Source organism: Falco punctatus (genome assembly GCF_963210335.1).
Source record: "Falco punctatus genome assembly, chromosome: 10".
Lineage (NCBI taxonomy): Eukaryota > Metazoa > Chordata > Aves > Falconiformes > Falconidae > Falco > Falco punctatus.
Window position 1 is genome coordinate 16,004,373 of NC_137590.1, and position 16,999 is coordinate 16,021,371.

General features: G+C 59.9%; 2 protein-coding genes across 2 annotated transcripts; both read left to right on the forward strand.

Moving 5' to 3' along the window:
* The first annotated feature begins 1,572 nt into the window (after positions 1–1,572).
* Positions 1,573–9,552, forward strand: LOC308070453 (uncharacterized protein C20orf96). Its single transcript, XM_080404380.1, is given in 10 exon segments — positions 1,573–1,972; positions 2,365–2,428; positions 2,642–2,753; positions 3,133–3,272; positions 3,818–3,976; positions 4,424–4,523; positions 4,957–5,178; positions 5,181–5,338; positions 6,225–6,308; positions 6,596–9,552. Coding segments are annotated over 10 exon segments (1,203 nt in total). The 5' UTR covers positions 1,573–1,931; the 3' UTR covers positions 6,719–9,552.
* A 1,278-nt stretch (positions 9,553–10,830) lies between these two features.
* On the forward strand, positions 10,831–13,983 carry REM1 (RRAD and GEM like GTPase 1). Its single transcript, XM_080404366.1, has 4 exons — positions 10,831–11,273; positions 11,469–11,581; positions 12,679–12,883; positions 13,077–13,983. The coding sequence occupies exons 1-4, from the start codon at positions 10,958–10,960 to the stop codon at positions 13,352–13,354; spliced, it is 912 nt and encodes a 303-aa protein (XP_080260492.1). The 5' UTR covers positions 10,831–10,957; the 3' UTR covers positions 13,355–13,983.
* Positions 13,984–16,999: the final 3,016 nt, after the last annotated feature.

The following is a 16,999-nucleotide window of genomic DNA, read 5'->3' on the forward strand; positions in this document are numbered from 1 at the left end:
CGCCCCCGGTAAACACCGCCGCGCCGGTTCTGTCAATGGGAGGCACCGCCCCCCCCGGCCCATTGGCCGCGGGGCGGGGGGGAATATCCAGCTCCGCCAATGGGCGCCCTCCGGAGAAGGGTTGCTGGAGAGAATGGCAGGGCGGCACGCCCCGGTACCCCCCGGTACCGCCGCCGCGGCACCCCGGTAGCTGCCGATGCCCTCACCCGAGCAGCACAGCACCCCTCGGTACCTTCACCAGCGTCCCAGTACCCCGGCCGGGGCCCCTCGGGACTCCTCCGTGCCCTCCGGTACCCACTCGGGGATGCTCCCAAACCCTGCCGGTATCCGCTGCTCCCCCTGTGTGGCCACCCCGGTGCCCCCTAGACCCGCACGTGGGCACCCCCGGGAGCCCCCACACGCCTCGCGGCCCCCTGGGAGCTGCACCCCGGCCCGGGCACGGCTCCACGCTCCTGGACACTGAGCATCCCCCCGGGACGCTGCTCCCGGTCCCCGGCCTCGCCGGTCCACCGGGCCCCCACTGCCCCCAGTACCCTCGGCAGATCCCTGGCCCAGGGACAGCCCCCGTAATCTCCAGTGGGGCTTGCAGCGCTCGGCCCCCTGCGCCCTGGGAAGGCCGATGCTTCGTGGACGCGCCTGTGTATGTGTGTCCGCCGCTCCCCGGCCCAGCAGCGTCTCCGCAGGGCTCGGCTCCCGGCGGGTCAGGGGGGCGGCGGCCCACGGGGCTGCCCCGCCGGTGCCACGAGTGGGGCCTTACCCCCCGCGGCGCAGCCCCGCCAGACCCCGCCCCTCCCGCCAGACCCCGCCCCCTCGGCGGGGCTGCGGGCGGCACCAATGGCGCGGCGGCGGCGGACCTGTTGCCCCGGAGACCGCGGGCTGCTCGCCAGGGGCCGCGCCCATTGGCTGCCGCCGTGGCGCGCGGGCCCGCCGCAGGGCGCGCGCCCATTGGCTGCGCCGCCGCCGCCAGTTGCTGTGGTAACAGGGGCCCGAGCACGGCCTACACCGGGTACGGCGGTCCACACCGGGCACCGGGGACTCAACCAAGCATCGCGGGCTACACCGGGCACCTCGGCCCACACCGGGCACCGCCGCCAGCTCCGGGCACTACAGCCCACGCCGGGCACCGGGGACTCCACCAGGCATCAGGGCCACACCGGGCACCGCGGCCCACACCGGGCACCGTGGCCCACGCCTGGCACCGCGGCCCATGCCCAGCATCCCGGCCGGGCCCAGGCTACGGGGATTCTGCCAGGCATCGCGGCCCACACTGGGAACCTCAGCCTACACTGGGCACCATGGCCCATGCTGGGCATCACGGCCCACGCGTGGAACCGGGGACTGCACTAGCGCCTACGCTGGGCACCGCGGCCTGCCCTGCACCCCAGGGCTCTGCCCACACCCACCCTGAGCCCCGCTGCCCGGGAACCAACACACAACCCTCTACCGCGGCTTCCCTGTCATGCTGGGCCTTGCACGGAGGCAGTGGGGAGCCATTGTCACCGTCTGACCCTGGCACCGTGCACCTGCCCGGCCATTGCCCCTGGCCCCCCGGGCGGGGCCGGCTGCGTGCACGTTAGCCCGGGAACGCCGGTGCCGCGGAAGGGCTCTGCGGGGCCCTGAGGCGGCTGCCCCGTGCTCACCGCCACGCTGTGCCTGGCCCGCCCTGCGCTGGGCTCTCCAGGCCTCGCTCGGTGCTACCGCCGCGGGCTCTGCTCTCCCTCAGCAGCCGAGTCCCCGTCCCGCAGGGCTCTCCGGTCTGGCCCGGCTCCCACCAGGCCCGGGCACCCAGATCCCGCCCCCGTGGATCCCTTCCCGGCTGATCCCTTCCCGGTGCGAACCCGTGCCTCTGCCGCCGGGCTCCTGCCGTGCACATCCGGCAGGGGGCGCTCTTCCCTGGGCGCGGGCCCCGCTCCGCTCCGCCTGCTGTCGCCATGGAGACCGGGACGGGGCCGGGAAACGGGGCATCTGCGGGGTACGGGGCATCCGCGGGGGCCGTGGGGTACCGGGGGAACCCCGGGGCGCAGGAGGATGGCGGGGGGCCACGGCGAAGTGGGCTCCCGGGTGGGTGAGGGGCTCCCAGGAGGACAAAGGAGTGGGCCGGGGAGTGTCCCCGTAGGGGACAGGCAGGAGGAGTCCCCGGTGGGCCTGGGGTGGGGAGGGGGGCTCGCCGGCGGGCTAAGAGGATAGCTAGGGAGCTCCCCAGTGAGGCAGGGGGGGTAGGTGACGATGGGGCTCACTAAGATACAATAACCCAGGAGTGTCCCTGGCTCTGCTCAGACTTTGGACCCACAGGGGCTTATCCCTGGGGACAGGCAGCACTGCGGGGCTCAGCGGCTTCAGTGGCGTTACACTTTTGCCTTCCAGAGCCTGCCTGGAGATGGATGCACAGGGCCCGCTCCCCAGTATTGTGGAAGAGTTCAAGAGAATAGTAAGACTCCTGTTCCTATGGGGTTTATGACACTTGCAGTGTCTCTCAACCAGGCCTGGAAACTGGCTGCTCCAGGCCGGTAAAGGGGCACCTGGGAGCCCCAGAGGAGCTGCGGAGGGGAGCTGGAACTGTGGGTCAGTTCAGAGAGGTCTCTGCTCACCAGCTTCCTCTGATGCCCCGGCTTTTCTGTGCTAACTGTTGTGCTGAGTTTAGGATTACAGCAAATGGCAGAAGGCAGGAGCAGAGGAAAGGAAATCTCCAGCCCACAGGATGACTTGGCCACCGCTCACTGATGAGGACAAGAAGAAAGGGGAGAACAAGCCAGGCTGGGAGAGATTCCCTGATACACCACCCTGCTGCCCTGGCCCACCGGTGCCACTTCTGCATTAACCCAGTGCTTTCTGCAGGGAGACATTCAGCAAAAAACACAAAAAGCAAATTACCCAAGGTGAAATGCTGAGAATAAAGAGGGAGAACTAGCAAAGGCCAGGGAGTGCTCTGTAGGCTGGGCTCCTGGGCTGGAACTGTGAGCAGCTTTTGCTGGCGCTGTGGAAGGTTTGAATTCAGTCTCTCAGTTGTTCATTATATTTCCCTCAGCCGCATATGATAAGAGAGACTAGATGTAAGGTGTTGAAACTGGGCTGTGAAATAAGCACAGGCCTTTTTCTTTTTTGTTTTGGGTGGGTATTTTTTTGTTTTACTAGTTGCATTTATGCCAAGTAGAAAACCACCCTTGCCTTCAGAGACATCATCCCAAGAGAAATACAGAAGTTCTACTCAGAGGAAATCAGCTCTTCAGAAGGCTGAATTAGCTAAAACCTTGGAAGAGATCAAAATTACCACAGTACATGCCACAGATACCCAGTGCTGGGATGCAGGTTGCAAATCCATGCAGTTACCCCAGCTGCCTTTATGGAGGAAATTCTAGCAGCCTGACTTGTTCTTGCAAAATGGCATGTGTTTATTTATTAATACACTGGAGGTAATTATGCTGCTCTGCTTAATGCTGGTGAAATCTATCCTTGATATTGTCTATCAAGAAAAATTAAGAGAAACCAAGAGAGAGTCCAGACTGTAGCAGCAGGAGGGATGAGATTTAGGAAATGTGACCTGTTAGAAAAGACTGTTGGTATCAGATTTACTCAGTCTAGCAAAGAGTTGAGGTGGAGGACACTACCACAGCTTTTTAGTAGGTGAAAGATGGTTGTAAAACATGGTGACCGTGCAGCTGGTAGTAAGGAACATGGGAGCAGGGGTGTGCTCTATGGGGGAAGTCAGAGTGCCTTACCCTGGGATGGGAACGTCCTGGGGATGGCAGACGATGGTAAGAAAACTTGGGGCAGGTGGACTGGTGGAGTCTCCAACACTATAATTCACAATTTCCTGTAGAATCTGATTAATCTGAAGAAAAACACCATTGAGGAGCTGAGGCAGCTTAGCACCCACCTGGCAGAGACCAACTACCAGCTAATCAAGGACATCCAGCACACTGACAACAGCACTGCCAAGCAAGCCAGGAGCCTGCTGCAGCAGTATGAAGTAGTTCAGGTGAGGCTTTAGGGCTGACCGACAGACCCAATTTAACAGAATGGAGAACTTCCCATTACTCATTAGTACTGCAGAAGGGTCAGGCGCTGCCTGGCCCCTTCCACTGCACAGTGTGTGACTGGGGCATCCCCAGTCCTGGGGGGAGCTCCCCGGTGCCCAAAGATCCTGTGACCATGCTTTAAAGCTATGAGAGCACTTTGACTGTAACTGACCCAAGCAACAGTAGTCACCCCTGTAATGGCCCAAATCCATCCCTCCATGATGTCCTTGGCTCCAGCTGGCTCCTGCTTCCTAGAGCAGCTCCTGTGCATGAACTGGCACCAGCCACAGCGGCAGATCCCTCTGTGCTGCTAATGCAAGCAGCAGCACCCAAGAGCACAGTCAGGGATGGTGCAGGGGGACGTTTCAGAGCTCTGTGGAATAAGCGGTGGATTTCTCCCCATGCAGAGGGTGAAAGCAATGGTGCAGACCTTCAATCAGAACCAGCTGGATACAGCAAGGGCAGAGCTCCAGGAAATGGAAAAAACAGTGGAAAAGAATCTGGGAAGTGAGTTGCTCACATTACTGTGAAATGCAGTCTATAGGATCATATTACCTTCGCTTTCCATCTTACTAGGTTAAAAACACTGTGTTGATCTTCTGAATGTCAAACAATTCCATTTCTGAAAATTAATCTTGTTTGCTCTGTGGGGATGATCTTCCTGTCAGCCTGTCAGGAGGGAGAGAGCCCTGTGACAGGTGGCAGCCTCTGCTCAGGGGCATAGGAAGAATCGCCTCCTTGGCAGCCATACGTACGTCCTGTTGGGGCAGGATCTGGTCAAGGTGGTCTGACTCGGGGTGGCCATTGCCACTTCCCTCAGGGTGTGTAATCTCTGTAGAAAGAAGGGCTCAGGCAAATGCAGGACAGACTCCTTGGCTCAGTGAAGAAGCAAAGCTCTGAAACCCCTGGGTTGAGATTTTCTGTTTTGATTTTCAGTCAGAGCTCCAGCAGCAGCTGGATGAAGTCACATCAAAAGTGCAGGTTCTCCAGGACATCCTGTGGACCTACATCAATGGACAGCATCTGGAACAAGCTGTCCAGACAGTCTTTCTGCAGCACAGCATCCAGAACCTGAAGGAGCAGCAGCAGATGCAGGGACCTCTCCTTCCCTGCCTGCAGCATTGCCAGGGAGGAAGGAGAGGGCAGGGGTTGAAGGAACACCGTAGTTATCTTGCCTAATGCTCCTGTTGTTTCTGTGCACCGCTTCCTGCTGTCCTCAGGAGGAGACAGACAAGGCAGAAGAAATGGGGAAGGCCATCTTGGAGGAACTGGAAGAGAAGGCATGGGCGGAACAAGAGGTGCTATTACAGAAAGTCATGGAGATTTGTGGAGTTCACATGATGTTCCAGCAAGGGAGATCAGTTGCTGGGAGACAGGGCAGGGGCTGCCACACATTGCCCGTTAGCAATAGCATGGCACAGCCAACACCCAGAGAGTAACAGGGCATTGCTGCTCCCCTCCTGATGCTGTGCTGGAGCTGTTTGTCAAGCTGGGAGGGTACACAAGGAGCACTTCTGAGTTTCTGCTGTAGTCTGATGTGTTGAAACAGTCTCAGGCTTACTCCTGAGAGTTTGCCGCATGGAGGCGAGTGCACCGTGACCCAACATTCACCCTGCTTTTATGGTCCCTGTTTTATTACATTATTTAGGTAGCTGCTTTGCTAATTGGCTGTGACACCACTGTGGTAGCACACATATGTTTGTAATAAATTAATGAGGAAATTAAACTATATGCAGCACTACAGAGCAGGGACTGCTGTCATTCTTCCCAAAATAGGAGAAACTCCTATTGCACAGTTCCGGCTTGCATGATGTGCTTAGCACTTTTCATGCGTTAGCAGCTTGAGAGCACTAAGAAAATATTAATTACTGACTCCATTTACAGCCTGCTATGATGCAGAACTGCCGTGCCCTTTTACAGCTGAATTTGTAAGCACAGGCAACGTAAGTTACCCAAGTAATATTAATAACCTTTCCCTGGGAAAATGATCTCTTGAGTTCCTCAGTCTTGTCCCATGATCAACACAATGTGATCTCAAAACCAGTCTCTTTCTAGAGCTAGAACCCAAACCTGGTTTGAGCAGAAATCATTTTCTTGATGAGTGATGCATCTGGACATGGCTGCATTGACATCTGGCAGCATCAGGGCTTCACGCTGGTGGTTAGCGTGGAGTTTCTTCAGAAGATTTTCTTCTCTTCACCCACACAGGAGATGTTGCTGCACCAGGGTGGCCCAAAGCAGATGGTGATAAACAACTACAGTCTGCAACATGAACTACTGAGGCAAAGGGAGGTGAGCAAGCTGGGTAAGAACCAGCCAGAGCCAGCCACCCTCAGCCTTTGCCCTTCATGAGGATTTTGTCTGCCTTAGTGGGGTACGTTGCCTTCCATTTTCACTGGAGCCCAGTGGACAGTTAGGACATCCTGAGGACGAGCAGTCCAGCAGGTGTTTCAGGGAGCCTGTTAAGGCCTTACTTGCATGAGGGATGTTTTCTAGCTCTGCTGTTTGCAAAATCTTTAAAACTTTAATTTCTGCTTCTATTGCAAAGTAAAGAACTCTTAGAAACGTCATTCATTCAGATTATTAAGGACCTGGAGGAGGAGATTGGTGAGCTGAAGAGAAGCATCCAGACACTTCACCAGAGTGCAAGAGACCCAAGAGAGCTGATCTTTGCTGACGTTCTTTTCTGCAGACCTAAGTAAGGCTGGCCAGTGAACGTGCATCGTTCTTTTTCTGTGGCCTTGGCCTGCAGAGTCTTTGGCACTGAGCGCTAATAACCCTACCCCATCATTTCCACAGACATCATGGCTAAACCTACACCCAGCCTGAGCTATAAACCCACAGCTAATGCTGGGTTTTGCTTGGGAAGACGGTTGCAGGGTCTCATGGTCTCACCTAAGAGCAGCTAGGAGCTAGCCACAACTGATACCAATCCTTGGTCTCATCCTGTCCCTTCCCTTTGTGCAGCCTGCAAGTGGAGATTGTTAGTGGCTGCAGCTGGGGATGGTCGGCACCAGCAGAGCTTTTCAAGGCCCTTGTGCCTACACTAACTTACTTTATTGTTGTTTTCGCTTTGCAGTTGGGAAACAAAACTGAGGGCAAGGGGCAGGCTTGCGAGGAGCATCCTTGTCAAGGTAGGTCCTGCCCATCTAGAGCCGCCTTGGTTGTATGAAATGGCACCAATGTTCTATGAGAACCAAGATGGGCAGACATTTCCCTAATACGTAAAAAAATGTTGTCAGCATTGGCTGGCAGCAAAAAAGTAAACCTTTGTTATCTTTCTCACTGCTGTTTCCCTGCCCCAGTTCTCTGGTAGCTAATTACGTCCTGAGTGGAGGCTGTGGGTAATCCCCACTCCTGCTTACCCATGTGCGCTGTGCTGATACTGGATGTAAGAATTACAAAGCGTAAGGTGACTCCTCACTTAGCATTGATGGGAAGAAGGCCCTACCAGCTCGATCACAGGAATACTGGGCTCTCCCCAGGGACAGACCCAGACAGGCTGAGTCTGTGGGCTGAAGCATACCAACAGCCAGCTGTGACAGGCTGTTTTCCACCAAACCCACGCAGGCTGAAGGTGTGATGCTGCCCCTTGTCCCACGGCAGCGGGGTCCTGCCCAGAGCAGGATAAATCACAAAAAATCACAAAACCTGAGAAAAAATGGATCAAATGTGTTTAAATTTCCGGTATGCTGTAGTCCGAAACCTGTAGCTGTGTGCAGAACAGCACGCATATGTGCATTTATTTACAGCAACTGCCTATATAAATTGTTCTTGGCAGAGAGATGTCTGTTAACAGTCATTCCTTCCCACCGCTGCAGGTGTGGGCCAGCCCCTCGCCTCCTTCGCGCCTCTCGTGCACGCAGGGGTTATTTTGCATGAAAATATCATCCCTTGGGATGAGCAGACATTCACCCAGCAAACCAGCGATGGTGCAGGTGACAAGAGGAGCTGGAATGCCCCGCTCCAGGGCCTGGGGTTTAGCTGGAAGCCAGGTACAGCTGCAGTGCTGTGGGGGCACGAGCCAAAGCAGGGAGAAAGCCTAGAACATATCAGGAGGTTGCAGGGGGAGGTGGGCAGCTGTATGATGGATTACAGCAACTTAATTTTTTTTTTCTGATAAAAAATGATAAATAAAAGGGAATTAATTAGCCTCAATAGTGGCTGGGGTTACTGAGGGTGGCTGGGAAAAAGAGTTAAAAATAGCAGGAAGGCCCAAGTGGAAAGTTTCTGTAACATCACAAGTCAGGCATTTGGTGCTTACCCGCCCTGACAGGCGGGAGCCCGTGCCAGAGCCCTCTTCGCCATCCCTCAGCCCTTTCCCACTGACCTCCTTGCAACTTTTCACACTACTTCACCAGCCCTTCGTTTCTGATTAACCTATTGGTTCCAGGCACTGGATTTGCTTCCTGAAAGAGTAAAATCAGAAGTGAGCTGCGCTCAGCCTGGGAGTGTAAGGGTGCGTGGGAGTGCAGGACTCTTGCTGGCCCTCCTTGGGTCCCTGTGTGTTGCTGGCAACCCCTGGAACCCTGGAGGAGCTGTAGCCCCCTGCGTATCCATTCCCATCTGCATTTCAGCTTCCCCTCTTTACAAATCCTCTTGCTTCAAGGGGCCCCAGGAGCATTTCACCAACTTCAGGCCCTGCGCTGGGGGCACTCTGGACGCACAGTTTGTCCTGGGCTGAGACGGAGATGGATGAGCTCAGCTCTGAGCAAGCCCAGCCCGCTGTGCTTGTCTTCTCTCTGCGAGAAAGCAGATGTACCTAGCTGCTCCAACAGGCTGCCTGCACTTCTGTTTGTCTTTCAGGATGGACAGTGAGGGGCAGCTAATTTCATTCCTTCTCCCTCAGAGCCCTGGAGGTTTTATCTGGCTGTGCCTCTCTGGGAAGGCCTGCGAGCACCGAGCCTGCCTTGCAGAGGGGCTTTGTGGCAAGCGTGATCTAATGGCAGGGTGCAGGCTTGGAGCTAATTTCTTTTGTAGGCAGAGTGGTTAGTGGCTGGGCTAGACCATGACGGCTGAACCGAAAAGCCAGAGTGCGCTGCAGTAAGCTGGAGGTCAGGCTGGGCTCTGGTTCAGGTTGAACAGGAGCTGCACACAACAGCCCTCCTCTGGTTTTAAAGTAGTTTTGCCCCTGCTCGCCCCAGCTGCTGCTTGTGTCCCAGAATAAGTATCTGCACCCTCCCCACTTAAAACCTGTTGAAGCACTCTCCAAACTAGCTAGCTACAACAAGGCTTTTTACCATCTCCTACCAATATACTCTTCATACATCCCTCTCCTGCCTTCTCTTCTCCTCTCCTCTCCTCACCTAGGGCACGTGTTGTCTCTCCTCTTGCTTTTTCCTCTCTCTGCTTCATCCTCAGCTGCTCTCTCTTCATTGGCTCTCAACCAGCCACACCTGCACCTTATCTACATCGGCCAACCCACAGTTGTATATTATCAATGCTAATTAACCCAGCTTCATTCATCTACAAAAACCATCTGGGATAGGCATATCTGGGGATCCAGAGAAGGTAGCACAGCTATCACCCATCTTATGCCCTCTGGTGATGGGGCTGCTGTACAGGGGACAAGACACCTCCAAACCCTGAGTGTGCCACACAGAGCACCCAAGCAGTCACCCACCTCCTGCCTTGCCCATGCAGGAGCTTCTCCTCCTCATCTCACCAAACTAGCTGAAGTATGGCACTTATTCCCACCCTTTGCTTTGTCCCTCCTAACTGCCCTCTCTCTCAGGCACATGCCAGATACCGAGGCGGTCCCCAGCATCCCCCCCAAGGAGATGTACTCATCTGATGCTTGGCCAGGCTCTTCTTGCAGGCCCCTCGCCCAGTGCAGAGTGCGGCCAGGCTCAGGTGAGGTGCTGAGCCACAAAGTGCCTCCTTTGCTGTCAGCAGCTTCTCCATCCCAGCTCTGCTCAGCCTCCTGGGCATCTTGCTGATGGGTTATGTGGTCCAGTAAAGGTGTTACCGGCATGGGCTGAGCTGCGCTCACAGGCTGCAGGCCCTGGGAGGGCACATGGGGCAAGCCCCACGGCTACAGCTATCAGGGAGCCATCGCCAGCCCTCCCCCACGTGCAGCCGTGCCCCTTGGTGCTGTATCGGTAACACCGGAGGGGATGAAGCTTAAAAGGACCTCCCAATAGCTGTGCTCTGACCATGAGGGGTTCTTGGGATGGCCCTGGTGCCACGACACTCTGCCAGCGCATCCCAGTATGGGCCAGACTAGTGTCCCAGTGTGGGGTCAGACCAGTGCTGGGCACTTCGGTGCAGTGCTGCAGCACTGGAGCAGGTCTGAGTCAACCGATGAGTTCAAACAAAACCAGCTTCTGCTCCTGCCGGTGCTCAGCGAGCTCCGGCCACGGCTTCCACCACCGGCTCTTGGCGCCGGTCCCCCGTGGCGCCGGCCGAGCAGGGCTCCGCGGTCCCGGCAAAGGACCGTGCACCGAGCAGGACCGGCCCGCGCTCAGCTCGCTCCTTACTTGGCGAAGCGGCGGAGCCCTGCGCTGCCCCCCGCAGCCGCGAGATGGAGCCGAGCCGGCCCCGGGACACCGGGTCCCCTGGGGACCTGCCCCACGCAGGACGGGAAGGCGGCGGAGCCCGCGGCAGCGCATCCCGCCCGGTGCCACCGCCGCTCTCCCGCCCCGGCTGCTCCTGGGGACCGAGGGGACGCGCCCCGGGGGAACTCCCGTTCCCTGGCACAGGGAACCCTGCGGGGCCCGGGCAGGGCGGCCGGGGCCGGTGCGGGCGGGGGTGTGCCCGGCGGGGGAGGGACTGGCCGCGGCGAGGGGGCTCCACCTCCCGGGGTTTAAAGCACCGGGGCCGGGCAGCAGCCAGCTTGTCCCGGGGAAAGTTGTGTCTGAGCTGCTGCTGCCTCAGACGGGCCCCGGGAGCGGCGCGGCCGGGGGCCCTGGGGGCGCCTCCCGCTGCCCTCGGTGCCGCCGATGACCCTGAACACGCAGCGCGGGAGCAGGAGCCCGCTGCGGCGGAGGGCCAGCACCCCCCTCCCGCGGCCGGGGCTACCGGGTGCCCCGTTGGGGGGCGAGCCCCGCCACCCCCAGCTTGGCCAGTCCGCCTCCGAGCCCGGCGGCAGGACCGCGGCACCCCGGGGCAGCTGGTCCTCCGAGTCCTCGGGCTCCTCTGGGCCCGGCGAGCCCCGGTACCGCGTGGTGCTGCTGGGCGACCCCGGCGTGGGCAAGACCAGCCTGGTCAACCTCTTCGCCGGTGTCCAGGAGCGGGACCCGCTGGAGCAGCACAGAGGTGGGTGCCTGGCGGGGGTGCTGCTCGGGGCCCCTCTGAGGGTCACCCACCGGGGGCCTGGAGGACACGGCGGTGTGGTGTGTCCGGCCCCGTGATGGGAGAAACCCGCGTGCGAGGCGGAGAGGAGCCCGGTGCCAGCACCGTGTTCCAGCCTGGGCTGTGCCGTGCCAACCGGGCTCTCCCGCTCTCTTGCAGAGGCCGTGTATGAGCGCACGCTCTGCGTGGATGGTGAGGAGACCACGCTGCTGGTGATGGACACCTGGGAGCCGGAGCAGCCACCGGGGATCCCACGGTGCCAGCGGGGCCGGGTGAGCTGGGACATACGAGACATTGTACGGGCACGGCCACAGCTTCGGGGCCTCTGAGTGCCACAAAGGTCTCCCTGGGGCTTCCCTCGCTGTGTCCCGGGCCCACCGCTGCCCTTGCTGCAGCGTAGAGGACATGCTGGGTGAGCCAGGTGCTGGGTCCCATCTCTGACCAGCTCTTTGCCCACTTTTCCCCGGCATGGGAGGCTGCCCACTGTGTTCTTGCCAGCGCGGGCTCTCATGCCGAGGCACCGCGAGCACAGCAGCAGCAGTGTGGGCACAGGGTCCCTCTCGCACGAGGAGGGGAGGACAAGGGGCTGTGTGGAAGGAGTGTGGTGCCAGTCCACTTTGAAATGCATGGGAATGGTTTGGGAATGGGGCTGAAGGCGCTGACTGGGCAAATCCACATGTGAGTGCTGCCAGCCAGGGCACACGCTTTAACAGGCGGAGCAGTAGCCCCGAGAGCCTGGCATAGGGCATTCCTTCCACCCAGCACATGAAGGCATCTCCTGGGCAGAAATGCCAGCACCACTGTCACTGCCTGCCCCGAAACACCCTTTTGCCTCCCTCCACTCCGGGGTTCTGTGTTCCTGTGGGTGCCACAGGGCAGCGACTGGTCCCCAGGAGCAGGGATGGAGCCAGTGCCCAGGCTCTGAACGCAGGCACAGCACCCACATGGGCTGGGGCTGCATTTGGCACACACAGCTGTGCCTTCTGGAGATGCCCCAGCACCATAACACCCCCACAGTGGCCCTTTATTTCCACTGTTGCTTAATTCCACCCTGGCCGGCAGGGAGCAGGGCCTGGTTCATGCAGGGTGCTGCACCCACAATGCTGGATCAACCTCAGGCCCCCAAGCCAGGCTGAGCCCACAACCCGTTTGTTGCTGATAGAGGAGGAAACTCTCAAACACCCCCCAAAAGCACGAGCTTTTAATCTGCATTTTTTTAATGGGACCCATATGCCTGCTGCCCATGATATGGTGGGGTACGCTGGCAGGTCCCATCAGTGCTAGGGTGCTCTGCTGTTCCCCCCAGCAGCAGCAGGGCTGCCAGCGGCCCCTGCAGAGCAGTGACATCTCATTTCCCATGCGGTGACAGGGTGAGGAGAGCTGGTGCCGCAGCCAGTGCCTGCAGGTGGGGAACGCCTACGTCATCGTCTACTCCATCACCGACCGGAGCAGCTTCGAGAGCGCCTCAGAGCTGCGCATCCAGCTGCGCCGTGCACGGCAGGCCGAGGACATCCCCATCATCCTGGTGGGGAATAAAACCGACCTGGTGCGATGCCGCGAGGTCTCTGTTGAAGGTGAGCGGTGGGGAGTGGGATGTCTGGCTGGTCAGGACACCCAGGGCGGCCCTGCACCTGGGCTCCTTGTCCAGCTGCTTCTCCTGTGTTTGGCCCCTCGTCCGTGGATGTGCAGCTGCTGCCCCACATGCAGCAGTGCCAGTCCCCCAGGGTGTCAGCGGGGCTGTGCCCCCTCCCTGCCCTTTCCTTGCAGAGGGCCGTGCCTGCGCCGTGGTGTTCGACTGCAAGTTCATCGAGACGTCGGCAGCTTTGCAGCACAACGTGGCTGAGCTCTTCGAGGGGGTAGTGCGGCAGATCCGCCTGCGCCAAGGGGGCAAAGAGTCCTGCACACGCCCTGTGCTCAGCCAGAAGCGCAAGGAGAGCCTCACCAAGAGAGCCCGGCGCTTCCTCGACAGGCTGGTGGCCAGGAACAGCAGCAAAGTGGCCCTCAAATTCCGTTCCAAGTCCTGCCATGACCTGTCTGTGCTCTGAGAGCCGCCGCTTTCCCATCCCTCCGCACACGCAGGCTGGGACTCTCCTCTCTGCCAGCAGCATGACCAGTGGCTTTGTGGAAAGCCCAGATGGGGCTGGAATGATGCTGAGGACATGGAGCTCTTGTAACTGGTGTTGAGGGATGCCTGGGGTGCTCTGGATCTGACCACTTCCCCTCCAGGAGGGGAGACAAGTGGAGCCAGGTCCCTGGGTTGCACCCGTGGAGCAGGGGGTGGGATGGGCACCTGCACTTGGGGTGGTGTAATCCTGGATTACAAACGCTCCTGGGGAGCGGGAGGTGAGGGATGGCCGTGCCCTACTGCAGGACTGCCTGCAGGGATGGAGGCTGCCAGAAGCATGGCAGGTCCCACTCATGGTGCCTGTCATTTGCAGGGCAGCAGGGACCAGCAGTGGACCATAGTGGTGTCCACCTCGAGGGCATCCTTGAGTCTGGCCAGGGAGAGGGGTTGGGGGAGCACCGGCAGCATCACCTGGCACTCCCAGCCCCTCTGTGCCAGGGCTTTGTGCCATGTCTCCCTAGCACCAGTGCTTCTCAGACAGTTTTCTGCTGTCTCTGTACTGGTGCAATGGGGAAAACCTTCCATCTGCAGAATAAACCACATCAGGGAGGTGCTGGTCTCTGCTGGGTCCCTGCCATGGGGAGCCACATCCCAGAGCCGCGTGGCTGGATTCAGTCCTGGTTCCTTGCCCACGGCTGGGGCAGAGGATCTGCCTCCTGCTCCAGCCAGGCTTTGGTGGGCTCCAGCTTCACCAGCTGAAACCTCTCAGGGCAGGGAGAGCTTCTGGTTGCTGCCCATAGTGGAAAAACTGATTTCTCACCCAGTGGTCGCAGCACTGTCCCCTGTGACGGCAGAACCCCCAGCCCCCCTGCACCTCTCAGCTCCCAGTCTGCTCTGGAGAAGCCTCTGGGAAGGGCTGAGCTCCACTGAGGTGCAGCTTTCCAGCCCCCAAGCACCGTGGGAGCCTGGGCAGGGAGCCGGCACTTGGTGGCTCCCGCTGCCCCGGGAAGGGCAGGGAGGCAGGAGCCGGGCAGTGTGGCACCAGCTGCAGGCTGCACAGCCGGGAAAGGACGTGCTTGGCTGCAGCAAGCAGTAAGTGACCCCGGGCACCCGGGGAGGTGATGCTGGAGCTGTGTGGACTCTGCCGGTTGTTTTTAGGCTGTGCTGCCAGCAAGCAGCCGGGACGCCACGGGATAACCTGCTCAGCGGCCCCAGGCCCAGCGCCAGGGAGGATCAGCAGTGCCCTCCCTCCCTAGGTCAGGTCGGGAGTTTCCACTCGCTCTGTGGCTCGAGCGTGGGGAGCCACTGGCCGCGGCCAGCACCGTGCAGCCAGAGAAGGGGTCACTGGTGCAAAGGGGAAGCAGGGATGGGGCAGCAACCCAGTGGGAAAACAGTCTCTCCACTGGTGCAAACCCCAGTGAGGGTTTTTCCCTGCCAGCTCTGTCCCCGGGAACGGGGAAGCCCACTCGGGTTTTGCTCTGTGCTGCCCAGTGCCTCCCCGAACTGTTGGTGACGGTGGCATTGCTGCTCTCTCCTCGCCGTGGCTCTGGCTGCTCTGCCAGGGCCCTGTCCCGGAGCCCCCCACAGCAGCTCCTGGTGCCGCTGGATGCAACGCTGCAGTTCACACAGCATTGGCCACACTGGGGCTGGGGGCTGCACAGCAGAGACAGGGGCTCCTTCCTGCTGCCAGTGTCTCCCGCAGCTGCAGCCGGCATTTCCCTGCTGCAGGAGGTGGCGGCGGGGGGGGGGGGGGGGCACGGGGTGGAAAGTTGGCAGCCGGCAGAGAGGGGAGTGGAAAGAATGAGCTCAAACCCAGAAAAATGCGGCCGTGCTGGAGGGTGGGAGGAGAGGCCAAGGGGGGCCACGGCGAGGCACTGAGAAACGAGGGAGGAAGGAGGCGGCGTGGGGGCTGCCTGCAGCCCCCACTGGTCCCACACCTGGGGCAGGTAGTGCCGGGGTTCAGCAGCCCCAGCGCTCCCCAGCAAGTGCTCTCAGGGCTGTCCCAGTGCCAGCTGTCCCTGCATGGCCATCGGCCCTGCTGCAATCTCCCCAGCCCCACCTGCTCCCCAGCGCTATTAGTCCCCATGCCATTCCCTGGTACCATCAGCCCCAGTGTCACCAGTCCCGGTGGTCGCTGCTCTGCCCCCTGCCTCCCTGGGACAAGGACCCCGTGGGCTCCCAGCCGGTGCATGGCCGCACCGGGATGCCAGCCCTGAGAGCTGCCCCAGCCCTCCCCGCACACTAGCCCCTCTCAAACGGGCTGCAGAGACATGACTGGTTTTTTTGTTCAGTTCCCTCAGTGGGTGCACAAGGAGATCCCAGCTGCCGCGGCAAAACCCACTCCCACCCGGGCCACATCTCGGAGCCCAGAATGGGGCTGGAGCACTGCAGGGCTGTGGTGTGCGGGCAGCGCAGTGCAGGTGAGGCTGGGAGGGGAGGCATCACCCTGCGTCCCCTTTGCCAAGAGTTCCCAAGCCAAGCCAGGGTTTAGGGGGAGGGTGGGCACCCCGAGGGGTCCATAAGGGTCTGGGTGAGGGGGTCGATAAGGGGGTCAGTGCTGTGCCAGGCCAGGCCATGGCAGGCAGCAGGGTGTGTGTGGGCACGCTGCCTGCGTGGCTGCCTGCTGCTGCCCTTGGTGCCTGTCCTTCTCCTTTGTGGGAGAGTTAGTGGCCGGGAGAGGACAGCATCCTGGGCAGGAGGCCAGCCCTGCAGAGACGGGCTCCCAGGAGGCCTTTCCATCTGCCCTCTGCCTGAAACACAAAACTATGAATCACCCCTGGTCCTGAAATAGATTCCAGGAAGAAAACATTAAAAAAAAAAAAATTAAATTGCTTTTTAATCCCTTCTGTGCTCCCTTCCCCTGCCTGTGGCTCAGATCTAAACTAGGGGCAGCACCATTTAACTTTTCTCAATCTTTTCCCTTGCTGATGTCTCTGCTTCTCAGCAGACTCTCGTCCTGGCGAGGGCGATAGGGATGTGCAGCACCAACACAGAGGAGCTGGGGAGGAGGAGAAGGCTCGGTGGCACAGCCAGGCTGCCAGCGGCTTGGGAGGGGAGGGAATATTTGTGAGGAAAACACGCATTTCAGCCAATTTTCCAGCAGAGCCCTGGCCCCGGTCCAGCGGCAGGGAGAATTTGCTGCCATTTATGAAGCATTTTTACAGAAGGGCTGTTTGTGCAGCCACGGGTGGGCTGGGGCAGGTCATGGGGGAGCCCCAGCAGCACAGGGGGGTCCTTGAGAAACAGCAAAGGGCAGGAAAACCCAGGGCAGGACGGAGGAGAAGCCCAACTCACTTGGGCTGGTGGTGGCTGCAGCTGCCACCTTCCCACTTGTGGCTGCGGGGGGCTGGGTCCCCCCTGGCCGCAGGGACCCCCAGACTCTCACCCACTCCTGGCACCGTGGGATCCAGGCAAGAAGGGCCAGGCCTGTGGTCAGAACCCCCTGCCTGTACGTGGACAGCGCCGCTGCGCTCCCCCTTGCCGGCACGGCGTCAGCACGGACCTCTGGGAGCCAGGATAAACCACCATAAACCGGGGTGACGCAGGGCTCCGGGGGCCGAGGCGGCACAGCCCGAGCTGGTGTGGGCACTCCACCAGCGGGACCACTGGCGCTGTTCCGTCCCAC

What these genes read in the sequence shown, in the direction of transcription:
- REM1 (XM_080404366.1), top strand. Translation starts at nt 10,958, where the DNA reads ATGACCCTGAACACGCAGCGCGGGAGCAGGAGCCCGCTGCGGCGGAGG. An exon ending in CCCGCTGGAGCAGCACAGAG is followed by an intron (nt 11,274 to 11,468) that starts GTGGGTGCCTGG and finishes GCTCTCTTGCAG; the next exon opens with AGGCCGTGTATGAGCGCACG. An exon ending in CCGCGAGGTCTCTGTTGAAG is followed by an intron (nt 12,884 to 13,076) that starts GTGAGCGGTGGG and finishes CTTTCCTTGCAG; the next exon opens with AGGGCCGTGCCTGCGCCGTG.